The sequence below is a fragment of the Lichenostomus cassidix genome, chromosome 28, assembly GCF_008360975.1.
Source record: "Lichenostomus cassidix isolate B80296 chromosome 28, HeHo_3.0, whole genome shotgun sequence".
NCBI classification, from domain to species: domain Eukaryota; kingdom Metazoa; phylum Chordata; class Aves; order Passeriformes; family Meliphagidae; genus Lichenostomus; species Lichenostomus cassidix.
In genome coordinates, this window is record NC_139508.1 from 612,280 (window position 1) to 637,792 (window position 25,513).

The following is a 25,513-nucleotide window of genomic DNA, read 5'->3' on the forward strand; positions in this document are numbered from 1 at the left end:
TCCTGAGCTCCTCTGATCGATGAGCTTGCCTGACTTGGAACTGGAGGGAGGAGAGAAGGGGGACCAGAGCGGTTCAAATGCTCTTTAGACTTATTGATGGAAAAGTCAAAAAGCTGCTCAGCAATCAGAGGGAAGGGGAGAGAGAAAAGGGCCGAGGGACAGGAGGGCTGAAAGGGAAAAATGAGAGAGGAGTGTTTGGGAGTCAAAAGGCAGAAACAAGGCAAGTTATCACATGGTGTCCTTCCACCCAATGAGTTGGTTAATGCACAAGACTAGGATTTAAGAGGCAAGGAAGGTATTTTAGGGATGATTCTTTGGCAGTTGGGCTTTTAGTGTTGAGTCATGTAACATCCCTGCCCAGTCAACAACAATTCCTCTCACTCTAGGACTGGCAGGTTATCGTGTTGTCTGTCTGTCTCCACAAACTGGGGCCAAAAGGTTGGATCAGACATCCAACAAATTTCAAATCCCACTTGGAACGGCCAAAGGAATTGGCTATTTCAAGGCCAGGTTGGACAGGGCTTGGAGCAGCCTGGGATGGTGGAAGGTGTCCCTGTCCATGGTAGGAGTGGGACTGGGTGAGTTTTGTGATCCTTCCAGCCCAAACCATTTGGGATTCTGTGACTCTCTGAGTGCAAATTCTTCCCTATCCTCATTCACACCAAAGCATGTCCTGGCACAGCTTTGGGAAGCTGCAGAGGTGCTGCTGACAGGATTTGTCCAAAGCAGATGCAACAACATTCACACCAGAATTGTTGTGTGCTCTGACAATCAGGAACAGGAAAAAATCTCCTGTGGTTTCTGTCAGCCATCCTAGGCAGCCTGTGGAGTGTGAAGGTCAGGGATTCACAGGGGACTGGCTGCCATCAAGTCCAGTGAGAGAGAAAAATTTGCCAACACCAGTGGAATTCTTCTGCCTGACTCGTTTGCTCAGCTCAGCCTCGAGGTGCTCTCAGGATGAACCTCTTTCCCCTCCTGTTCTCACCCCAGGAATCCTGGTTAGCCCAGTTGATTCTGGGGAACACATGGAATCGCAGTGACAAAGGACAAAGCTCACATTACTGTTCTAGTGACAACTAGAACAACAAATTGTGGGGGTGGATAGAGGGTGCCAAGGGCATCAGTAGTGACTGTGTGGAGTGTAAGGGGTGATTATTTACTTCTGCAAAAAAAAAAAGCTTTTGTGGGGTCTTTGACTAAGGTTTAGAGCCTCATCTGTAGGGCTCTGGCCCTTGTAAAAATCCATGAATAAAATTTATGAATAAGTCTATTTTGCATGGCCTGTCCTACAGACCGTGGGGACATCTGAGGTGACACTGGGTCAGAACACTCAGAGCCATGGATGTGGGCAAACCCAGCATCCCTCCTGGAACAGGCATTGCCCCACTCCAGTCCCTTCCATCTCCCTCTGGTTCTGCCTGGATTTGCTCTCAGCCACCTCTGCCAGAATCCACAAACGTCTGCGATTCCCTCCCGCGGTGCTGTGAGGTCTGCAGAGGGGCTGAGGCTGTCGCACAGGACGTGCTCTCTCCTGGGGAAGGGGGACAGGAGCTGGCATGTCCCAGGGCCAGCCCGAGGAGCCGCGGGCTGCTAATGAGCCTCCCTGGCACGGAGCGGCAGTGAGCTGGGGCTGCCGAGTCCTCCAGGACCGAGCTGGAACTGCGGATTTACACCAAGCCAGGGCTGGGGCTGGTGGGGAAAACCCCCCGGAGTTTCCATCAGTGGCTGTGAGAGCGGGGAGGGAGCAAATCAAGGGCAGAATGGAAATGCACAACTGATTGGATCGACTTCAACAAACCAACAAACACTTTTTTTCCCCCCTTCCTTCCACTTCTCTTCCTCCCCACCTCCAGCAGCTCCTCTCTCCGCGCTGCTCATTTCCCTTTGTGCACCTCTTACCCGCACTCTCCTCTCTAAACAGGTGCAGTTGCCACTCAATAGACTTTAATTACCACTTCAAGGGCTCTCACCGGGGTCTGCGGGAGGGTGGAGATGAATTTTCCCGAGGATTATGCGTGTAGCTGAGTTCTCTTCAGTCAGATGCTGATATTGCTGTCAGCCGGGATCCTTCGAGAGATCCTTCGCTTCTCTCTGCTTGTGTTAACAAAAAGGAAAACTGCTGCTGAAGGGAAAAAAACAACTCAGCCATTACCTGGATTAATTAGCAGGACAGCAAATGGGTCTGGAGAAAAACATTACAGAAAATTTACAGCCCAGGAGTCTCAGCTGGGCTTCCAAACTATTATTTCTTGCAAATCAGCGGTGGAGAGCTCAGCATCTCGGAAGATTTCTGTGGGAGACCGAGCTCTAAAAATACAAGTTGTTTTTAACCACTTTACCTTTTTTTTGCTCTGTGCTCTTCCCATCACGGCTCGCTGGAGAGACGTGCAGTTAATGCATCCTGCTGGGACCCTGGGGATTCCTCCCAGGGAACGTTTGGGTTCATTCCCGGCTTCAGCACAGTTTGCCTGTGATGGAGGAATTATTCCCAATGTTTAACTAGTAACATAACATTATTTTTATTATTAAGATCCTCTTCAAAAGGCACTCCTGGAGAACGCAGAGCAGCTTATGCCTGTCAGAGCTGCCTGGAATTGTTTGCCCAGGGTGTGAGTGTGCACTTGGGGAGATGCACACAGAAATTTGGATCTGTGCTCCTCTGTGCTGATACATGCAGAGAGGATCTGGGAATATAACAGCATCTTTTGGGACAGAGGAGATTTCCAAACATTTGAAAAATCATTTCTCTCACTCAACATTAACATTTCTAATCTTTTTTCCTAAAATGAAACACAGGAAGGAGATTTTTATAGCAAATTAAGCAGTGTTTTCTTCTGCCACAATTAAGTTTGTTTTCCTAAACAAAGAATTCAGCGAACTGGGGAAATACTGGAGCCAAATCTGCACTTTTGCAGATGTGTTTTGCATTAAACATTTTGCCTAGCTCCACAACAGCTGGGCATGTGCAACATCTGGGCTTCTGTTTGGCTTCTGTCCCGGTCTGGTGCCAGCAGCAGAGTCCATGTGGGCTCTGCTGCCCCAATCCACCCAGGATAGCTGGGGCTGAGCACATCCCACTGAGCCAGGCAGTGATCCTGGGCTAGTCCAGGCTCCCCTCAGCCCTCAGGCATTATCCCAAATGATGAGTCCCAGACAGGGGCTGAGGTTCCCACCTGCAGTGCTGTCTTGCATTCCTTGTGTCCTTCCAGCTCTCTGTCCCTCACACTCTCATCTCTGGAATTCTGTTGGCACCTGCAGCACAAAGAGAAAAAGGAATGATGGATGGATAGATGGATGGACAGATGGACAACACTGCTGGAATAGTTGATGTTGATCAATGATCCAAACTCAGTGGCTCTGTGCAATACTCTGGAGAAAGAGCAGTGACCATAACACATGTCAGCCCTGAGGCATCTCTGCAGTCCCTGGCAAAGTTCTGTTCCTCCTTCCTCAGGATCAGGGTGGAGCTGTGCCCTGACAAGTGAGGAGGTGGAAGACACAGAGCCTGAGATGGGAGGAGGCACAGCAATGTGCCCATGAGGGATTTCTCCTTGTGCAAGCACAGCCTGCCCGTAGCTCTGTCTCCAGACTTTCTGCTCACTCGGGGGATCCATTCCCCTCTTCTTCCTGTGCTTCTCCACCTGCACTCCCTTCCTCTCCTACTCCTGCTCCCCTGACATTCCCACTCTCGTTTCTCAGGTTCTCTCCTTCTCATGTAACTCATTCTTTCAGCTTGTAAGATTTAAACTCTTTCTGCCTTCATCACCTCTTCCACCCACCCTTCCTTTCCTTGTGCATTTTGATTTCCAGGCCCATGTACCACATTTCCCTGCCATTTATGCAGGACTGGGATGAACATTGATCACAGCCATCTCAAACCCATCTCTCCTTTTTCCCAAAGAGCCGATGAAAATGTCACCCATGAGATAATCATCATGTTGCTTACATCCCTTAATTGCTCTCAAAGTACACGTTGAGGCTTCAGAGCCTCTCTGAAAGGCAGGTTCTGGCCTTTGGCACATTATTGACAGGTTGTTGATAGGTCTCTTTGTTGAGGAGCAATTTTGTCCTTTTTCCTGTACAATTTTTTGGTTTTTTTTAAAGACAGCCCTTTCAGAGAGAGTAGATTTTTAAAATAGAGCTGAGCTTTAAATGAACAGGCATCAGAGTTATTCCCGAGGAGCACTCGTGGGAGAGAAGAGCTACCAGCACACTTCATGCAGGACTCTGCACAGGAAATCAAACTGAGATGACAAACAGCTTCATCCTTGTTGCTTTTTAGTCCTTCCCCCCTCAGACCTGATAATTAGATGTTTATTTGCAGTGTATTACTAAACCATTGGACATCTTGTGTGTTCCAGTGCATTGTTCCATGGTAAACAGGAGAAAGTCGACACTTGAGCTGTGCAGCAACTCATTTGTATCCATTAATGATAATTCTTACGGGGTTTTTAATACCTGCTGATTAAAGTGGACTGAGATTTCTTCATCACAACAGCCCTTCCTGGTCTCTAAAGCTGTGCAGGTCTGGGGCAAGGGCACAGTGTGAGCAGAACCAGGACAGAGACAGAGAGCCTCCGCTGGCAGTGCAGAGCCTGTGGCTCTACCTGAGCAATTCCCACCTCAGCTGCTGATTCCTGTAGGACACATAGGCTTTAAAGTCACCTCTTTCACAAAGATTTATTGCAATGTGCCCCTGATGTGAGCCAAGGTCCCACTGGGGCAGATGCTGCAGGGACCTCTCAAGGCAACCCCAGCACAGCCTCTGGCACAGCCGAGCTCCACGCTCCAAGAGAGCTTCCAACACAACCCTGAGCAAAATCCCCAGGCTCTTTGCAACTCAACCCCAACCCTGAGAGAAATTAAATTCTTTCCTTTCTGAAACAATGTCCCTTGGAATGATTTTGCCCTTAATGAGCCCCGACTGAGCTGCTGTGTTCCCGAGCCACTGGTGTGCATGTTAACAAGGAGCTCTCTCCGTGTGGAAGTGTGGAGATGGCTGGCCCTGTAATGGGAGTCTGTTCAGCATCCTAAATCCCACATTAGGCTGTGCCTGTAGGAACCCTGGGATGTTCCACAGAGACTGCCTGAAGGTAATCATCTCTCCCAGCCTCCTGGCTGTCCCTAACCGAGTGCTCAGCTTGCAGCTATTCCAGGAACTGCTGCAGAGATTATAAAGTTTAGCCCCTAATGCATTCAGCAGCAACAAGGTGGGGAAAGTGCCCGTTGATCGGGATGAAAAGGAAAAAGGCAAAGGGCTGTGGTATCCAGAGAAACCTCCAGCTCACTGGGATTTGGTTCTTGAACCTTGTGAGGGACTGGAAGCCCTGGAATTTCATTGTCTTCTCTGAGTGGGTTCAAATGAGAAATATTCAAAAAACATTGTCTGCCTTGAATTTATCTTTGAGTCCTGCTTGATTCAAATGATGCATCCCAGTACTTCCCACGCCAGAAACCTATTTCATACATCTCATCCACTTAAATACACATTTTGTGTGAGGGTGTGTCAAACATACACATCACAGAGTACAATATATATATTGATATACACACATTTAGATTTATGTTACACAGAACAGGTCCATTCTTTAAAAATTCCAGAAAAGGAGTTGTTCCAAAGCCATTCCCTCATTGACAGACCAGCAGAAAGACATAACACCTCTCTTCCAGAAAAAGTATCAGCTCATTTATTTTTAAAAGTTGTGAACTCATTAGCTGGCAATTAATGTTCCACCCACCTGTGCAGCCCCTTTGAGGTCACGTAAAACCTGCCCAGAGCTCCAAGCACACCTTCGTCAGCACAGAGTGAGAACTGCTGAGATAAAATGTTGTCTGAATTAGATGGGGAGGATTAGAAAGGTGATAAAAGCTAAGCCAGGAGAAAATCAGACGATAAATAGGTCTGGCAAGATAGATGGATAATCTTCCTCCCAGGCCAAACCTGACAGGATAATCACCTTTTTCTGTTCTCTGGTTCCATTTGCTCTCAGATAGCCAGAGCTTTACAGATTTCACGAATTTGGTTTTCTGGTTCCCTGGAAATGGGGATCACACGGTCTGTCTATGGACAAGGGATCTGCTGTGCTCCTGTTCGCTCATCCTGGTGGGATCTGGATGAGGGGAACTGTCCTCCCGTGCCTCTGTCCCCTCTGTCCCTTCTGTCCCCTCTGCTTTCAGGGTGCAGATTATTTCTGAGCAGGTCTAAACAACCCATTGGAGAGAAAACTCTTTGAGCATTCCGAGCTCTGAGGCGTTTTCCCAATTGGGTTTGTCTGAACTGCCCTTTGCTCTCCTCGCTCCTGAGAAATCCCCATTGCTCCTCATCCATGCAAGATCCAAACCTGCAAAGCACTGAGCTCTTTTCTGGAGCCTTTGCCCTCCAGATGGGAACTCCTTGTCTGAGGGGAGGAACTCAGTAAAGTTTTCCATCTCTTCGTGGCATTGATTTCTCCATGAACATTCGACTGGCAACATGGAGCAGTGGAATAGTTGATTAGCCAGAGCTGCAGACCACAACATTAATAATTTTGTGAGCTGAACTGGAAAGATTTGCACTTGTTCTCACTGGGAATGGTGCAATTTTCTCCTTTCTAAGAGAGACTCTGCTCTAATGGCAGGGTGCATTGTCATCCTACAGGAGCAGCTACTGACTGACTGGGGGGGTTTGAATCCATGCAATTTTCACCTGGGCTGGAATCTTGTAGGTGGACTGTACATCATGGCTCTGGATTTCCAAAAGAAGTTAGCAATTTTGGATACCTTATATTTGCATTTGAGACACTTTGAAAGGCACCAGTTACAAGAAGCAGGTGCTTAGAAGTCCTTGAAAAGCAGGATTAATTGGAATATGTCATGCTGGGCACCTGAAAACGCTAAAATGCTTTGGAAAATCACAGGGGAGGGAGTTGTGTTTCTGAACATGACTTGGGAAGACTGTAGAGCCTTAAGTAACACAGGATAAAGAGAAGATCTTTGCATAACATTATGGAAACATCCTTTAATCCTCAGTGCAGCCAAGTGCTTGACTTTAGTTTGGTTCCTGAGGGAGTTCAGTGCTGAAGTTTGTTCAAGTGCATTTGTATTCTCCTGAAGAGGGGCCTGATATTGTGTAAGTTGCTGTAGGTTTATGAAAAATTCTGTCTGCAAATTAAAATAAATCAAAAGGCAAAGTTCTCCCCTCAAGGACACCCAGGCTTTGCTGGCTTTCTGCAGGTCCAGGTTTCCTGTTCACCTGCAGAGCCACAGACTGTGCCATGGAAGATCTTTTCTTTACATTTCCCAAACCCCTGAGCCAGAGTCCCAGAGTCAGAATCGTTAAGTGCTCAACACACATGGAACACAATTTCCATGTCCCAAGGAGCTTTAAGGTCCCTTCCAACCCAAACCATTCAGTGATTCTATGAATTAGGTGGGCAGAAAATCCAAATTGCTTGCTCAGATTTCCCTGAGATCTCGCTGTGGCCCTGAAGGAGGTGCCTGAACCCTGCAGAACTGGGGTGGCTGTAGGGGAACAAGAGCAGGTGAGCCCCAGAGCAGGGCTGGGCCAAGGAGTGCAGCGTTTGGGAGAGGCTGCAGGTGAAGCACTGCAGGTGTCTGGGGCAGAACAAATCCCTGCCAAAGGCACAACAACCTCGCCCTGTTTATCCAGGCTCCAAAGCTGTCGCAGATCTTGCGTCTGAAATCCACTCTCTTTTTCCTGCTGAGATTCCCAAGCACCTCCCAGTCTCCCAGCTACTACCAGATGCCACAATTGCAGTGGAGTGGCAGCGACGCACAGACAAATATTTGTGCAAGGCACACAGAGCCCTGGAACATTGTCTGCGTGCTGGGAGGGGGAGAGGGCAAGGAGGATCCTGCCTTTAACAGGATTTATTTCTATTGAATTTTAAAGAACAAAAATCTGTATGTCTGGATGGTGTTTATTTCTAGCAAAACTCCAAATATTTCCTTCCAGCAGGTGATGTGGGACCCTCCTGCCAGATTGATTTCCAGTTTAATCATTTTGAAGAATACTTAAAGGGTCGTGAATTAAATTGAATTAAGTTCAGACCTTACCCTGAGTCCCCTGTTCTTCAGAGACCTCTGTCAGGGACAGGGTTGGATCCATCTATGAGATCTACAGAAAATTGCCAGTAAAAATAAAAAAGTGACAAAATATGCCCTGAACAAATGGAAATGAAACTTTGATTAAGCAAGACTGCACAAGACAAAATTTAGTTAGCTTTGAGAATATGATATCATCTGTCCTACTATTTTTTATATTAAATATGAAATCTGATTAGGCAATTTCCCAGAATGCGGAGATAAATCCATAAAAGGAGGAATAGGTATTTAGTGCAATATAATTTTCTGGCTTCTTCTGCATGGCTTTTTTGGGGCAGGAGGTGAAGAACATGATTTTTTTATCCCTTATTTTACAGCTGAACTTTCAAGGGAAAAGCCTGGTGTTGGTGTTGGCAGAGACAAGGCTCTGTCCAGGCTGAACCTCAGCAGTTGTTGCACTCAGGACAGATCAGAGTCCCCAAGTGCACACAGAACTGATGGGAGATGTTGAAAGATTTACAGAGAGATAACAATGGTATCTCTCCATGCAATTCCACAGGGAAACATTTCCATCCTTACTTTATTCAATGTCTGTAAAATATGTCTAAAGACTGTGGATATTCAAGGCCTTAAAGGGAATAACTTTCTTTTCAAGTGTTTTATTTCTTTTCCCCCCAAATATTTCATTCTGAAATAACAAATAGGAGTTTCCTTAAAATGGAGAACAGCTTGTTTCGTTTTCCTCTCAGAGACCAACATTACTCAGGAAAAACACAAGTGTAAGGACAGGAGATGTGGCCAGGCTGAGCCTGGATTAAATCACCTTCTCGGGGCTCTGCTCAGCAAAGTGTTTGAACACACGTTTAGCAGAGCTGGGGGAGAATTCCCAGTGAACAGGGATTCATTCAGGGAATATCTCAGCTTCCAAAAATGGAGATAAAACAAATGCAGCAAATCACTCCAGCTAGTAATAGCTCTGTGAAATGCTTAATTTCCAAAGTGCCCAAACACTTAAGTGTTTTATTTTTTTCTGTATTAGATCCTTGGTTTAATAAGCTAAGGAGGAAAAAATGTTTTATTTCAGCTTGAGCCAGAGATAAATACTTTGTTGTTTTAATTCTGTCAGAATTAAAAACAAAAACCAACCGCTTTGTTTAATTTGATCACATTCAATTTTTAATATATTGTTCTGGAGAAGAGCATTTTGGGAAAAAAAACCACTCTGATTTAGCATTTAAGTACTTCAAAATAACACAATCAGTCAACAGACCCAAAGTGTGCCACTACTGCAAGGCAGATTTTGAGTGGTCAGATAGAATCAGCTATGGAGGAAAAAAAAATTCAAATAACTGTTCATTGAAGCATCATCTCCCAGCAGTATCTTGGTGAAATATCCTGTTTCTCCTACTAACTAGGGAATTTTAGGAACAACTTTACACATGAACTATCAGTCAGACACATTTTCACATCAGGAATTTTGGGGTTTCCAGCATAAAGCTTTGATGTTGAGCAGATGGACAGTGCAGGTTACATTTGGATTCATGTAATCATTCCTTGCTTCCCAAGTGTTTTCATTCCGTGCCCTACCGAGGCTGAGTGTCTTACCTGGGGCCGGCAGGGATGTTTGGAAAAAGCATCCATCCCAATGTCCCTTCCCGCCTCATCCAGCCCTTGGCTCCCAGCCAGACCCCAAGTGCCTCCCGAGTGCCGCGCTTGGGGCAGTGGGACACCTCCCGCTCCTCGCGTGTCCCTGTCGGGCAGGGCAGGATCGGGACACGACCGGGACATCCCTGTCGGGCAGCGGGAACCTGCGGGCAGCTGACCGGGCTGTGCCGCTCCCCTCTCCCGCACAGAGCCCTCCGCGCTGGACTCACCCTGCCCCGGCGAACAGTCCAGCGCCGCCTCGGTGGCTCTGGCTGGGTGCTGATGTCCCGGGAGAGCTCTGCCCGAACCCGCCGGTGCCCGTGCCGTGCCGGGCTCGCGTCCCGGTGCAGCCCCGCCGGGGAGGCGCCGCCGGGCGCTGTCCGTGGTGCTGATCCGGGATGCGCTGGGGATGCCGCCGGGATCGCCCCGACCCTCCGCCCCGCTGCCCCCGGGACTGTGCCGGCGGAGAGCAGCCCCTTCCCCCGAGCGCTGCCCGCACCCGGCAGCTCCCTGCGCCCGGCGAGCCGCCCGGCAGAGGCAGGATCAGCTCCACAGGTGGCCGCGGAGCCCTCGCAGCGTCCCCGAGCCGCCTCCGCACCCGCGGGGCTCACCTGTCCCTGGGTCACCTGAGCGGCGGAAGGACCGGGGAAGCTGCCCTGCCTCTGCCTCGGGGCTTTTATGTCCCGCCGGGGGGGCGGCGGGCGGAGCGGCCGGGCGGAGACTCCGCGCCTCGGCCAACGGCGGCGGCCGCGGCGGGCAGTGCGGCAGCATTACATCATGGGACCGCCCGCCTTCAGTGTAAGAGTCTCTCCGGCGGGGACACGCGGCAACAGGTCTGTCCGGAGAGCGGCCAGCCCTGCGAACGGGGCAGCGCCGGGGAGCGAGCTGCGAGCTCTCCCCGGGAGGGACAGGGGCTGGAGGGGAAGGGCAGGGACAGCCCGCCGGGAGAGCCCACCGCGATCGCTCCACCGTGAGCACGGATGCTTTGCTCTGGGAGGGTCACTTGCTCGGGATTTCCCAGGACCAAACGCCACCAGCCTGTCCTTTCCACCCAGCCGCGATGTCCCTCGGCCTGGGGGGCTTGTAGCCTCTGGTTTCCCAGTCCAACGGACAAGCCAAGCTTCACCCTAAATTCTCAGCCTTTATAATCCTGTTTTCGGGGCTTGCACAAACCCCAACCCCCCATTTCTTCCCAGAGACATCGAGCTGAAAGACAGCCCAGATCTGAGTACCTGGAATCCGTCTGGACCTCTCCTGTTTCCACAGCAAGGAGGTCAGACAGCTATTCCCTCAAGTGTGCCAAGGAGCACAGGATTCACCACGGAGAACAAATTTATTTCCTAGCCCTCACCTCCAGAAACACTCCTGTTCCTGGGTTTGACTGGGGGTATCAACAGGAATGGGTTTGAGTTGCACCTCTAAGATGGAAAACACACAGATTGCAGACAACAGTTTTTCAAGACTGCCCTAAGTTACCCTAGCTGGTCAGTTCATTGGGTAAAGCTTTGTCTTTATCCTGTGCACGGGATGTGTTACCACATGATACCAAAGGAAAAATAAGAATTGGTTGCAACATTAATTAGACAGAAATCAAAATGGTCCAGAGCTGAAAGCTTGGTCTGGGTAATACATGAGATCTCTGGGCAATACTTGAGACCCACATTCAGGTCTGATTTGGGAAATTTCTGCTACTAATGGATCTCCTGTGGGTAGATATGGGATTCTTAAGACCTGTAAGTAAGAGCAGATGACATGAAGGAGCCCATTTTTGAGTGGCATTAGATGCTATTCAAATTACAGCAGGATTCCAATAAAGCCAGGTGCTCTGTTCCCAACTCTTTTTGTTTGTTTGTTTTCCCCCAATCCCATGGATCATGGGCCAAATCCTTTGCCTGGCTTACACCAGCCCAGGCCCTGCCCAGCTACTGTGACAGCATTGTTTTGCCTGAGATAACAGCTGGTTTGGGGCAGAATGTACCTGTGTGTGACACCAATCAGTGAACAGCCTGGGAGGCTCAAACCCTGCAGCAGGACCTGATGACCTTGCCATGAATTAGTCACAGCACAAAGAATGTAGATTGGTGTTGGGGTGGGAGAAGATGTCACAGCCTTGCTGGTGCCTGACCTTGGACATGCGTCTGCAAGAGATTTTCCTCCAGGAGCCAAATCTGGAAGCTGTAGCTCTGTCTTTGTCCAGACAAAGCAGAAATTCGGGGGAAATGTGAAAAGGATGGCAGCCAAAGCTGTAAACAACATCTTATAGAAAATTCTGAGGGGTGCTCAAGTCCTGCTGCAACACACCTCAAAGGATGGTGAGCCTCAGGTACCAAACTCCCTTAGAAGATCTTACTAGAAAGGAAACCCAGAGGAAGGGAACACCCCCGATTCTCCCAGCCTGGCTTCAGAGCAGAGGGAACCAGTTCTCTGTATCTACCAAGAACAGACATTTTGCAGCAGTTCACAAGGGATCAACATGTACATGCACTGCCTGTACTGTTTTCCTGAGAGCTGCAGCCTATTCTTGCAGGGCAGTTGGGCAGGACTTTGGGCTCAAGAGTTTTCCCTGCTATCTAAGTGGTGATGCTGCCCAGCAAATTCAGTTGAGGCTTCAGTTTGATTTTCAAAGGGATCCAAGAGGTGAACACGAGCTGTACCTGTTCTGCACAAAGTGTCCCAAGCCTGATCTACTTATTCAAAATATTCATTTGAAATGTTTGGCTGTTGTGAGTAGAGAGCTGGAAACCCTCTGTGTCCATGGCACATTCATTCTTTCTGGCTCTTCTACCTTGGGAGACTCCTCTGCCTCACTCATTTGCATTCAAGATTTGTTTCAGTGGAAGAAGGGATTGGACAGATTTTTTTTTTCATCGAGAAAGTCTGGGGTGAACTTAGAATCCACGACAAGAAAGGTCACTGTTTGATTTAATTATTTCGAGTTGTTTTCCACCCCATACTCAGAGCAGTCCTCGTGGCTCAGTAATTAGCAAGGGAGAGAAGGGGGAACGCGCTGGACTTTGGCCCCATCTGACCTGATTCATACAACATTTCTGATTAATGCACCTGGTCACATGGCAGCTGTCAGCGACTTGTTGCTGGGCATCCAGAGGTTTCCAAGGGAACCGCTCCCTCTCCTGCCGATGCTCCTCAACAAGTGCGGGAGAGCCGCGGTTTGGTCCCGAGGGCTTGACGCCAGCCGGGCAGCAGACGGGAGCAAAGGTGTGCGGAGAAACACCCAAAATAGAAAGCACTCGTGTGGAATTGGGTGATGTTCCCGGCGGAGTGGCTCGGGCAGAGCCCTGCGGTGCGTGCTCGGCTCCCTGAGCCATCAGCCGCCTTCGGCTCAGCCCTCCCGGCCGTCCTGCCCGCCCATCCCAGCCCACGCATCCCACACACGCCCCATCCGAGCGAAACCGCAGCACAGACTGAACAACAGCTCCAGAGCAGAGACGCTCCCTGGGAGTTCTCCGCAGAGGAGCTCGAGCACACCTCTGAGAACCCTTTCCCGAGGTGTGTTAAAAAGTCTCTTATAATCCCAGAGGCCTCGACGGAAGCTTTCCGCCGCTGCACGCTGATCCAGCCCACCTGGATGCTGTGCAGTTGGCACGGAGCTCCCACGTTCACCAACCTCCTTCCCTCCCCCAGAGCCCTCTCCCTGCACATGCAGCTGCAGATCTGCCCACACTCAGGCGTGGCAGCTCCTCACACCTCCCTCCGGTCCCTCCCTGTGCGCACGCTCGGCGTTACCTGTGCCATCTCCCTCTGAGCGCTGCACGCCCGCAGCCCTGCCAGCCACCCCTGCTTGTTCGCACACAGACCATACACTTAGAGGTGTGTTTCAGTTGGAAAAGACCTCTAATATCAACTGTTAACCCAGTATGGCCAAATCTACCCATAAACCTTTCTGCGCAAAGGGAAACTGAGGCACGGGCAGTCTCTGCAAAGCTCTCTGAAGTGAAGGCACTCAGAAGCATAGCTTTGAGCACAGCAGGAAGAGGCTGCAGGACAGAGAATCACAGAATGGTTTGGGTTGGAAGGGATCTTTAAAATCACCCAGTTCCATCCCCTGTCGTGGGCAGGGACACCTTCCACTGAACCGTTTACATGATGGGAAGGGAAAGATTCAGAGTGTGGTTCCTCTGCCTGTTAACTTCAGTTTTATGTGGGAACGTTTGATGTAGGAGGTGTACCTGACTGAGGAGAAAGTTATTTGGACTAAACTCAAAGCATTAAGCACGAGGAGTGCCCTGGTTTTGGTTTGGATAATGTTAATTTTCATTCTAGTGGCTGGAGGCACGATCAAAACTGCCTGTGAGACGGTGTAAGTAAGGAAGCACCAGGAAAGTACAACTCCAGGAAGGGCAGAAAAGGCTACGAATGAACAGCAGCTCGTTAGAGTCAAGGTCTGGACAGCCTCAGACACGCTGGTGTGGGGCTGAGCTCTCTCTCCACGCCCAGATTACGCCTGCGAAAGGACGAGGGGATGTTTGTGTGGAATAACCCACTTTTAATGAGGTGTCTGCCAAAGGCACAATCAGGGAGCGGCAGAGTCGCTCCTGCCTCGGGGGAGTGGGGATGGCTCTGCTGCCTTTATCTCGGCGTTGTGCCGAGATATCCCATGTGCCTGTGCTTGAACTGGTGACATTGAGACCATCACAAACATAATGAGGAGGAAGAGGTCACTCCGAGGAATGTGCCTGTCCTTGGTGGGGCTTGTGCTCACAGCTCCCACAAGAGACTCTCAGCTGCTGCAGCACTTAAAAGGAGAATTATTATAAAAAATAAAGCCTATGCAAACAGAGTAAACAAGGAGCTTGACAACTGGATCTGTCAGGGACTAGGGCAGCTTGTAAAGAGAGGTTAAGGGAAAAAAATAAAATAAATAAAAACAAGCTGAAGAGTAAACAAGAGCACTGGAGGCAATATTTTCATAAGCATTAAAAGTATAACCTATGCTCCATTTTCAGAAGTGCTTTTAACACCTAGAAGTCATAATCACATGCCCTTCCAATAAAATCTGGGATTCTACTTCCCTCAGGTATTTTAGATGCTGCTTCTCACAACATGAGGAGTCAGTGCCCCAGTGAAATTACCAGGCCAGTTTAAAACAAACAAAAAGAATTGCTTTTCCACACAGCACATAATTAAATTTTGGAGCTCGTTTGCCACAGGATATCTTGTAGCCTGAAAATATAAATAGGTTCAAAAGGTTTTAGACAAGATTATGGAGGTTTGGTCTATCAGTGACGATTAAACTTAATAGTTGAGATGCAACATCCAAGCAGACCCCACAGATTGCTGGAAGCTACAAAACTACAGGAGGGAGAAGCCTTATTCTTTACACACCCTTGTGACCTGTCCTGAGTATCTTCCTCTGGTTATATCCAGGGTCAGAACCCTGGGGTAAGGACGTGGATCCTGTGGATCAGTCAGACCATGTTTATAGTCCTCCCTGCACCCCACTCCAACTCAAACACCCAAGCCTTGTTTTGAATGAAAATGATGAAAAATAAACCCCTTGTGAGGAGCTGCAGTGCATGCTCTGCTAGAGAGCAGTCTTATTCATTAAGGGAATGGTCTTGTATGCATTTGGGCCTGTTATCAGTAACACTCCAAAGGGAAATGGACTACTTAAACCTATTATATCACTGCTTTATTCACCATGTGCTGCCATTTACCTCCTACATGACGCTGGGCTCTAATAGCACCAGTTCTGAGAAACCCTGCACATTAGCCACAAGCAGCTCATTAATCCACTGTTTTCATTCTTGCAAAAAAATGGGCTCCAACCACATGAGAGCTCAGATGCTGAGTGCTCAGCCAGAACCAAAACAGCTCTGTTGTGCCAGCAGTTCTGAAGTAGCCCCAAACAGAACAGCACTTCCAGCTGATGGAGCACAAAGAGGGATCCTTGGGCTTGGGGGAACAAGGGCCATGGGCCAGAGAATGGGACAAAGCTGTCAGCGAGCAGCTGCTGCAGGGAGACTTGGAGAATCCAATTCCTGGAGGCTCCCAGTCAGGCCCGTGTGGTCTTCACTAGGATCAGGTCCTGGCTGTTGATGCAGCTCCATCCCAGGATATCAATTGTCCCAGACAGAAGGAAAAAAATGAAAGGCATATCTTGAACTCCAGCACGGGGAGTCCATGAGCAGGCTGGGGACTGGCAGAATTAATTCTGAGCAGGTACAATGAGCTCTTCCTCGAGAGCCCTTGAGGAAAATGAAAGGCCCCGTGTGCCAGCCCGAGGCACAGCCCGGGGAGTCCTTTGGCCGCTCGGCAAACACGCGGCGGTTGTGGCACAAAGCAGCTGCCACATCTGTTCCATCAGGGACAAGAGCCCTGTAAGGACCCAGGCTTTCTCTCCCAAGCCTGCTGCCTGTTCCACGCTGAGGAGACAAGCTGCTCCATCTCCTGGCTGCTGCATTCCCTGTCCCAGCTCCTCTCCATCCCAGGGCAGAGCTCGCTGCAGAGCTGCGTGGGTGTCTCCAAACAGGATTATTGCGGCTGAAATCTCCAAGGCTAACAAACAAACCCTTTAACTGGAAGATGGACAGGAACTCACGTGAAAACAACTGCTCATCCACGTGGGAATAACAGAACATCTGTGTTCACAAACGAGGCACAGACCAGAAACAAGAGGCAATACGTTTCCATGAATGAGACCTCAGGAATCTGAGATCTGTTCTTTTGGTCACTTTTTCCTGTCTTATTTATCCTGCCAGCTCTGTCCCTCTCCCAAAGCTCTCCCAATGTCATCAGGGTGCACAGAATGAAGAATATCCTGAGCTGGAAAGGACCCACATGGATCAAGTCCAATTCCTGCATGTGTTGCTTTATTTGAGCTGGTTTAGTGAAAAATGTAAGCAGGGAAATCAGGCTTAGAGGTGAGCAGTTGAGTTTATTTCTTCTCTTGGGTGAGGACATGAATGAAATGGGAGGCAAGGGGTAGAGGGCTGCTGCTGGTGGCAGAATTCCTGCCTGGCTGGGCTATTAGTCCTGCTCAGGAGAACAGCCCCACCGTGCACACTGCCCAGGGAGACTGAGGTAGATAAAATCCCTCTTGCCAAAAGGAAATGTGGTTCCCCTGATCCTGCGCCCTGCCTGCTCCAATGTGTCTGTGCAGAACAGCTCTCGATGAGCAGGGAGCTGAGAGGCACTTACAGAGGCATTTAGTCTCACACAAAACATCCTCCTGGGGCACGAGGGGGATGGAGCAAGGCCGGGCAGATTCCTCTCATTGAGCTCAGCTCCACTGAAATCAATACATGATTAGGCAGTGACTCCAGCTCTTAATATTCCACCTCTGAACAGTATCATGTTTGTGTTGAACAAGGAAGATTTAGGCTAGACATGGGGGAAAATCTTTGCAGTGATAGGGATAATATATCCTGCAACAATCACTTGATCCAGCTGCACGATCTCCAGAGCTCTGAGCAGTGTGGGTGACAGGTCCAGCTTCTCTCTGCCCCTCTTTCCTCTCCAACTGAAGCTGCCATTCCAAGTGCCACAAAAACCAGGCTGCAAACCCCTCTCCCCCATCTCCTGCATCTCCCTGCCCCAGCTGAGGCCCCGTTTTCTCTTGTGATGCTTCTAATGAAACTAACTGGCTGCAAGCAGAAAGTTTCCACTTCCTGCCTCGGGGCTGATTACCGCGGAGCTGCCACCGGCAGCATCCCGGCCGGAGCCTCTGCGGATGGGAACCCTCGGGGGAGGGATAAAGCAGTGCTCCGTGCCCTCTGCTCAGCGAGCACCATTAGAGCACTGACTGCCTAGCCTGGCAACCTGAGAGAGCAGGACCTCGCTGCTCTGGCTGCTGGGGCCGAGGTCTCTGGAAAACACGGGCTGGTGCTGGGATGGATGATATCCTCCAGTCCTTCTTACAGAGTTCCAGCAGCAGAACCCAAAAAAGAAGAAGTTCTTTTATCAGCCGTGCTGCAGCAATCTTGGCTGGTGCTGCCCAAGGAGAACTGGTCTCACCTGCTATTTTTGTGTGTGCTTAATGCTGTCAGAAGACACTTCCCTGCATCCCTGGTGGATGGAGACTGTTTATGTCTTTAGGGGGGGAAAAGGGGGCAGCTGCCAGGTGCTGCTCCATCTCTCCAAGCACTCCTGCCTAGCCAGACTCGTCTCAGGAAGCTGAGGGGGAAGAGTCCAGACAAGGGACAGATCAGACCCTGACTTTCTGCTAACAAGAGATTTTCAAGCATTAAGGGTGGACTTTCCAGAGCAGCCACCAGCACTCTGCCTGACCAGAAACACTGAGGCTGATGACTTCACCAGGATTTCCAGATGGCCCAGACAGCCCAAAGACTTGACTGGACTTGGTTCCAGGGAAGGGCAGTGCCAAACATCTCCACCAAACACGCCATGTATTTCTCACCAGTCTGGGCACTAATTGATTCAGCATGGATAAGGCTCACACACCAATCGCTCCTGGCACCTCTGCAACAGCCTGGCCCTGGAGAAACTTCCCTCTTTCCTTTCACCTATGTGCTTTCTTCCAAACCTTCTGACCTCCTGCAACCACAGCCCTCTTCACAGGCCAAGCAGTGACAGAGATCAGGGCTGGCTGATGCCACGTGCCCTCTCTTGCTCTTGGGTTACACTCCTGCACCTCGGAGTTCCTGGCTGTTCCTGGAAATCTGGGCTGTAACAGCAGGCCTGGGCTGCCCTGTGATCACCTCGGGGATGGGAGGGGAAGGTAAACAAGATTCTGCTCAGCACTGCAGAGACCAACTGCTCCAGCGTTGCCTGGCAGATGGGGCCCAAGAGGGAGACCATCTGTTTCCGAGGGAGGCCCTAAACTTCTCCCTGTGAGATCCAATGGGGTTCAGTGGGCACAGAGGCACAGGGGAGCAGCCATGGCCTGGAGCACTTCTTCAGTCCTTGGTGGGCAACTGCCAGAGCTGAGCCAGGGCTTGGACCTTGAGCCCGTGGGCTGTTGGGTCCCTGAGTGTTCCTATTTCCTGCATTCATTTTTTTCTCTCTCTCCACAACTCCACCCTTTCCTCCTCTTGGCAGTTCTCCCCACATGCATGCAGTGCTTTGGAACAGTCTGTGTTCCCTGGTGCAGAGCTGGGCAGGGGCTGGGTGGCTCACAGCTGTCACAGCTCTGCCCTCTGTCCAGCCCACTCTCCTTGTCCCACAGAGCCCATCTGGATGTGTCAAGGCCACCTGCCCAGTCCCTGGCTGTTGACACTTCACCTGGCTCCTGCAGCACCCACAGTGACGCCAGCAGGGGTTAAAAAGAAGCACACTGGGGAGGTTTGAGAAATGTTGTTAGACCTCAGGGCAGGGGCTGGCATCTCAGAGAGAAGGGGATGACATCCAGGGAAAGCTGGAGAAGGAAAGAGCAATTTGCTGATAGTCAGCATGTCTGGGAAACTGGGAACATATTGCATTAAACCGATAATAACACCTTGAACAGCAGGGTGGTCGCTTCCATCTGGCCTCGTGCTGGGCTCAGCCTCTCTCATTTCCTCCCCCCTGCAGCCAGGGAATCTGAGGCACTGGGATGGCACAGGTCACCCAGCCAGGCTGCAGCTGGAAAGACAAGCCTTCCAGGCAGAGCTGCCACACCAAAGCACAGCCTCTTGGCTCTCCTTTTGCCCCAACTCCATCCTCCTCAGGCTGGGGAGTGGGAAGGCACTGGAGCTCTCTGCTTAATTAGAAGTAAGAGCTGAAGCACTTGAGAAACAAAAGCTCTTCTCTTTCTCTGCCCCACTTTTACTGGGGAGCCAGGGGTGGGGAGCAAATTGCTTGGAAGCCAGAAAGCGCCCTGGATCTTGTCACCATGGCTGCACAGGCACAGCCTCCTGTTATCTCCAGAGGAACAAAACCCTCCTCCCTCCCTCTCCTGTCTCAGCTGGAGCTGATAAAAGGAGAAGAAATAAACAAAACAAATAATAGTAGTAATAATAATAGAAAAATAGCCCAGACCAAACCAGCAAAGAAATATTCAGAGAACGAACCAATCTTCTCCAAAACATATTTGTTTCTGCAATGGATTTTGGGTTGTTGGAGAGCTGAAGGACTCCAATGAGCATTTCAGGTTATAGAGTCCATCTCAGGAATACTGGGATTTACACAACTCAGGAGCATTCCAGATGATGCCATTTGCTGGAGAACAACAATCTCTACCTATATACACATAATTGTGTCGTTCTGATTTATTTATATACATTAATGTGTGCACTAATAACACAATTAGATGTAACTTTTATGTCTTCTTGTTTGGAACACACAATGATCACCCCCCTAAGTTGTCAACAAGAGCTGAACTCCTGCCTCTTCTGCCTCTGGGTCACCCCATGTGCAGGGACAGGCAGACAGGGAGCAGTCAGGGAGCAGAATCACAGAACAAATCAAAGAATTGTGGAAACATCCTGAGCTGGGAGAAACCCACAGGATCATCCAGTCCAACTCCTGGCCCTGCACAGACACCCCAACAACCTCACTCTGTGCATCCCCAAGAGCATTGTCCAAATGCTCCTGGAGCTCCGGCAGCCTTGGGAACATGACCATTCCCTGGGGAGCCTGGGCAGTGCCTCACCACCCTCTGGGGGAAGAAGCTTTTCCTGATATTCCACCTAAACCTTCCCTGACAGACAACACAGATTTTTGTGCTGCCACAGTTACACTGCTTTTGGTACCTGAGCACCTCCAGTCTCCACTGCTGTGTGGGCTTTGGAAAACAAAACAAAATGCAAACCTAAGCTGGCCATTGCTGGTTTTGTTCACAACTAACTGGCTAAAAATACACCAAATAGTATATCTGTAAAGCAGTGAAAACTAGCAACCATATATTTGTATTTTAAGGGAAATTAGGGCTATTATGGCTGCTCCAGACAGGCTTCCTACAGGAACTGGGTGGATAATTTCACTGGGTGCTTCATGCACCAGAGCTCTGGCCATCTGCTGAAGGGAACATACCTTTTAACAACATGTCTCGTTTTGGCTCCGTGCCTTCGAGGCCACCTCCCTACAACAGGCACTATTTCAGCGCCTAATTACACTTACTGTTAAAAAAGGACGTCTTATTTTTAGTGCCTGTCTTTCCAATATCAGCTGGTGGCCACCAAATATTCCACTGCCTGTGTGTGTCCATGGGAAGCTGTGTGTTTAAATCAGCCTGGGAATTATGTAGGCCATTGTAGCTGATGGCCCAGAGTGGCTCTAAGCTGTCTTGAGTTTAAAAAAAAAAAAATTATTCATGTGTGAACAAACAAATGAAGGGGAATAGGAACAACTGATACTTCAGCTTAACCTAGTTTTCTCCTTTTGGCACTGGCTGGCACACTCAGTGCTTTGGCTCACCTACTTTTTTACTATCAGTAGTAGAAATGATAACACTTGCAATTATAGCATGCAAATTATGACTTTGTAATATAATAAACATTTTGGTTAAGTATCGTTTTTGTTTACAGCTTTTTCCTGCAACTGCAAAAGAACATCAAGCTGTCCTTCCAAAAAGGCTGAATTAAGTGGCTGATTACATGTTTCCACTTTCCCCACTCACATTTTCCCCCAGCTGGTTTTTGGCCCAGCTGTAGCAAAGTCGCACCTGTAGAAGTCCAATCTGGGGCACAAAAGACCATCCAGTGTGAGAGATTTATTGCTGGGAGACTTGAAGGAGTGGACTCTTATTTTTAAACTTCTTTTAAACTGCCCTTCCTTTGAATATGGATTTACCTGGATAAATTCATTTAGACCATGACAACAGCTTGCTGAAAAGATCAGGCTCTTGCTGATAGCTCTGAGCATGCTGGTCTTGTGTCCTCCCACGGCCAGATAAACATGGACATCTGCATTGCCACTGTAAAAACAGCAATAAGGATATTAATGAGACTGGAGGGAGAACTGGGATGAGGCTCCAGTGCTCACATCCTCCTGGAAAACTCTCTCCGAGACCTCTCTCTGAAGGCAGACACTCGGATGGCTTTGAGAATTTGAGTTAAGAGATCATTTCAAAGGAGTTGCTGATTTTTCCCCAAACACATCCATCTCTAAAGAAGCCAGAGCAGGATCTAACAGCACACCAGGGGTTTAGACCAGGCATGGACTTTTGGGGAACTTCTGAGGGGAAAGAAATGGAGCAACGCTGGGGATTGCAAATCAGGTCATGGAATTGTGGAATATCCTGAGTTAGAAGGTCCTACAAGGATCACCAGTCCAACTCCAGGCCCTATACAGGACATCCCAACAATCAGGAAGGTCACCCTAATCCTCCTTTTCTCCAGGCTGAGCCCTCTCAGCTCCCTCAACCCCTCCTAGTGCTCCAGACCCTTCCCCAGCTCTACTCTCTTCCCTGGACATGCTCTGGCCCCTCAATATCCTTCTTGTCATGAAGGGTCTAAAACTTGCCACCCCTTTGTCTCATAACCAGTTATGTTTAAAGCCCACTTTCCCAGGGCACATGGCTGTGGTGTGGCAGAGTTTGTTTCTGCACAGGCAGTGTGTGACCTCTGTCCCCTGCTGACCATGCTTTCCCTTTTATGCCTCAGCATCACGTGCTGGTTGAGTGTCTGCCCCTCCACTATCCCCACACACACACCCCCCTCGTGTCCCAGCACCCACCAACTCCCAGCATCTGTGCCACTTGCTTGGCCTCTTTTCCTTTATGCTGCTCCCCTCCACGTCGTGTGACAGCTATTGTGTGGTCCCTGCCACACAAAAGCCAGCCTGACCTAATTTAAATCAGTGCTATTGAAGCCGTTCTTGTTTTATCTCCCAGCACAAGGGCTGTGCTCCCCATTTCAGAAGGAGGAGAAATGAATGGCTAATTGGGGGGGTATTGTGCACGGCAGCGTTGTCTCTTGGCCCTGATTGTCAGCTCTCCTGCTCCACGGTGCTTCCTGCTCCCCTCTTGGAACAGCCACGCCGGCTTTGGGAGTGGAGGGAGGAAAAGGGGAGAATGGGACTGTGCAGCCAGCGCAGCGTGTCAGGGAAACAAAGCCGAGCATGGCCGCTGGTGAGAGCTGGGGGAGGGCTCCTCGCTCAGAAAGGGCAGATGCTGGTGATAATAGAAGAGAATATCCAGCCTTCACCTCCAAATAAGCCCCCGGGCTCTTTTCTTCCCTGGGTATTTATTTTCTCGTGCTCTGGGGACTGTCCGTGGGGAGAACATGAGGCAGAGGGACTCCACACCCAGCAGTGCCACAGGGGTGGGAAGTGCTGGGAGCAGAGGAAGTGGGATAGGTCGGAGCTGGAGGGGAGACCGAAATGCTGCCAGGATCTTTGTCCAGCGGGCAAAGTTTGAGCTGTCCCTGACAATGGATCTTTGTCAGAAAAGCCAGACCGTTCCCGGGAGCCACTCCAGCTAGCAGGAACCAGCGGCAGAGGGGGCTTTGTCTGGGTCCCCAGAGCCAGCGCTGCCCACGCCAGGAGCATCCAGAGCCCACAACTCGCTGAGTCCCAGGGCTGCCCGAGCCCAGCACCACCAGAACCAGGGACCATGGCGGGATCCGTGTGGGTTTGGGAATTCACACCGACAGCACGATGTCTTTCATGGAATTGCTGCCTCTGCCTCCCACAGGTACCTTCCAAGAGCTTCCTTCCTGGCGCTGTCTGCTCTGCAGCTCCTTTCTCCACCCATCGCCAGGCTGGAAGAGGGCTGTGGAAGAAAACAAAACCCAAAGCATTTGAATCTTGCCATGGATGGTCTTGGGTCACTCACAGATCCACTTGGCCCTGCTCGAGGGAGGGGACCTTGCCCCCAGCTATTGATCAGCTTTGCCCCAGCACACTCAGCTGATGCTCGGTGCAAAGGTTGGTACAAGTCCTCTCTGCAGCTCTGCCAGCTGCAGGCAAAAAGAATTTCATTCCAGGATGTTTAACAACAACACGAAGCAAACAAGTCCCGAGACATCAGGTTTGTCACGGACTTGGATGTAACGTTATAATCCTTATCATAAATCAGATCAGAATAAAGTACTGTCAAGCCCTGTAGTTAAAGGGCATGTGACAACCTCTTCTCTATCCCTTTTTGGCCCCAATTCAAAAGATCAGGTACAAAATTGTAAAATAAAATTGTAATATTAAAAGTAGATTTTATTAAGAGCAAGTGTCATTAAAAGTGAGATTCTTTTTTTTTTTTAATCTGGATTTTTTTTTTTTTTAATCTGGGTTTATGATTCATTTCTCCCTTCTAAGCTTTTCTCTGCAGCGAGCAGAGAATAAAACACACTTCAAGGAAGAAAATAAAATATGAAAAAATAATTATCATGTTACCACCTGATTCCAAGGGCTGAAGTTTTACCAGAAAGAAAAGGATCACCATTAAGTAAACATTGCAGTAGGGTAAGAGAAACTAACTTAGAACTATGTGGATTGTCACCTCTTGACTGAGGTGTCGAGGCCCTGGAATGGAATTCCCAGAAAAGCTGTGGATCCCTGGAAGTGTCCAGGGCCAGGTTGGACAGGGCTTGGAGCAGCCTGGGACAGTGGAAGGTATCCCTGCTCATGGCAGGAGGTGGAATGAGATGAGATTTAAAGTCCTTCCAATCCAAACCTGTGAATCTGTGACTGTGAACAGCTCTGTCCTTGGGGCTGTTCCCCTTCCAGCCCCTGTCCCCTGGGCCTGGCGGTCCTGTCCCTCTCGGGCGGCTCTCCAGGGAGCTCCACTGCCTGTCGCCACTATTCTACCGACATCTGGTGGCAGCTGCCTTAGGGAAAAGAGACATTTCTCCAGCAGCGCCCTGCGCCCCCTCAGCGGGAATCTCCCTGTGGGGCTGTGTGGTCTCTGAGGGACCCCCGAACCACTGCCCGGAACACGCACCTCCGCCGCCTCCTGAGGCCAGCAGCTCTCTGGGAACTCCAATTGGTCATTAATTATAATCGCTGTGAGTCCCGCCCGGCGCTTCTCGGGGTTTGCAGGAGGGTTTTTTTGAGGTTGCCGTGAGGGAAATGCACATCGTTCCCCTCGCCCTCAGCCGCCAAGGCGGGAAAATCGGCCACCGCGTGGAGGACCCGTGCATGGCGGGTTTCCGTAGTGTAGCGGTTATCACGTTCGCCTCACACGCGAAAGGTCCCCGGTTCGATCCCGGGCGGAAACACCTGTTTTCCTTCATCGTGGAGTGTTCTTTTTTGGCGGTTTATTTCCTTGTTGTTTGGGTGTGGATTTATTTGGTTGGTTGGTTGGTTTTGCTGGCTTTGTTGTTGGTGGTCTTGGGTTTTGTTTGTTTGTTTGGTCGTTGTTTGGAGGGGCTTTTTAAAGTTTGGGGGTTTTTCCATCCGGATTTATTTATTTCCCCGCCGTCTCCTGACGACTCAGAGCCTCCTCTGCGAGCTGGGAAGAGAACTGACCAGCACCATGTGCCACCACTGATCATCGCCCGCACCCCGCCGGGGCTCAAGCGGGCAAAACGCAGCCGGGCGGCGCTCCGCGTGCCGGTGCATCTCAATTCGGCTCGGATTGGTGAGAAACGGCGGAAAAAAAGTATGAAGAAGGAAAGAAAAGGAGACTGCGTTGGCCGGGAATCGAACCCGGGTCAACTGCTTGGAAGGCAGCTATGCTAACCACTATACCACCAACGCTCGCTGATAGGAGGGTTCGCGGCTTCCCTCAGCAACATCGCCCTGCGGGACCCAACCATTCTCCTGGAGCAGGGGGCAAAGCACGACGAGAGGTGAGAATGGCTCCACAACCGCCCCACGATGGCGATAAATGCTGAATTAGGGGCCCATCTCTGAGGGGGACGGGAGGACGAATCTTCTCTCCGTGCTTTTTTACCCTGTATCAGCCTCAATTGTCTCTGTGCCCCACTCACCATGAAGACATTGCAACTAATTGCCCAGGGAGGCGGCGGACTCACCGTCCCTGGAGGTGTTT

General features: G+C 49.9%; 1 protein-coding gene and 2 non-coding genes across 8 annotated transcripts; 1 reads left to right on the forward strand and 2 right to left on the reverse strand.

The window, feature by feature from the left end:
* Nucleotides 1-1,927: 1,927 nt before the first annotated feature.
* Nucleotides 1,928-24,636, reverse strand: LOC146426029 (uncharacterized). Of its 6 annotated transcripts, none has more exons than XR_014846266.1 (7): nt 24,461-24,636; nt 23,223-23,296; nt 21,376-21,499; nt 5,739-5,812; nt 3,174-3,252; nt 2,340-2,468; nt 1,928-2,094 (listed from the first exon to the last, which is right to left on the reverse strand). XR_014846266.1 is itself a non-coding variant. In XM_085040565.1 (7 exons), exons 2-7 carry the CDS (start codon nt 23,276-23,278, stop codon nt 2,056-2,058), a joined length of 501 nt encoding a protein of 166 aa, XP_084896691.1. In that variant the 5' UTR covers nt 23,279-23,296; nt 24,461-24,635; the 3' UTR covers nt 1,928-2,055. The 6 variants fall into 6 exon arrangements, 2 of the variants coding, with proteins under 2 accessions (XP_084896691.1, XP_084896690.1); XM_085040565.1 differs by having other exon boundaries at nt 1,928-2,091; nt 5,739-5,815; nt 24,461-24,635; XM_085040564.1 differs by having other exon boundaries at nt 5,739-5,815; nt 24,461-24,635.
* Nucleotides 24,637-24,664: 28 nt separating this feature from the next.
* Nucleotides 24,665-24,737, forward strand: TRNAV-CAC (transfer RNA valine (anticodon CAC)). Its single transcript has one exon. It is a non-coding gene; the product is annotated as a tRNA-Val (tRNA).
* Nucleotides 24,738-25,146: 409 nt separating this feature from the next.
* Nucleotides 25,147-25,218, reverse strand: TRNAG-UCC (transfer RNA glycine (anticodon UCC)). Its single transcript has one exon. It is a non-coding gene; the product is annotated as a tRNA-Gly (tRNA).
* Between the last annotated feature and the right edge of the window lie 295 nt (nt 25,219-25,513).

Bases quoted from the DNA above. Each gene is read 5' to 3' on its own strand.
- LOC146426029 (XM_085040564.1), bottom strand. From the start codon at position 23,278: ATGGGTGGAGAAAGGAGCTGCAGAGCAGACAGCGCCAGGAAGGAAGCT. The intron at 21,500-23,222 runs GTACCTGTGGGA...CTGTTTTTACAG, and splicing joins AGGAAGGAAGCTCTTGGAAG to TGGCAATGCAGATGTCCATG. The intron at 2,469-3,173 runs GTGGGAACCTCA...CCTCCATCACAG, and splicing joins AATGCAAGACAGCACTGCAG to GCAAACTGTGCTGAAGCCGG.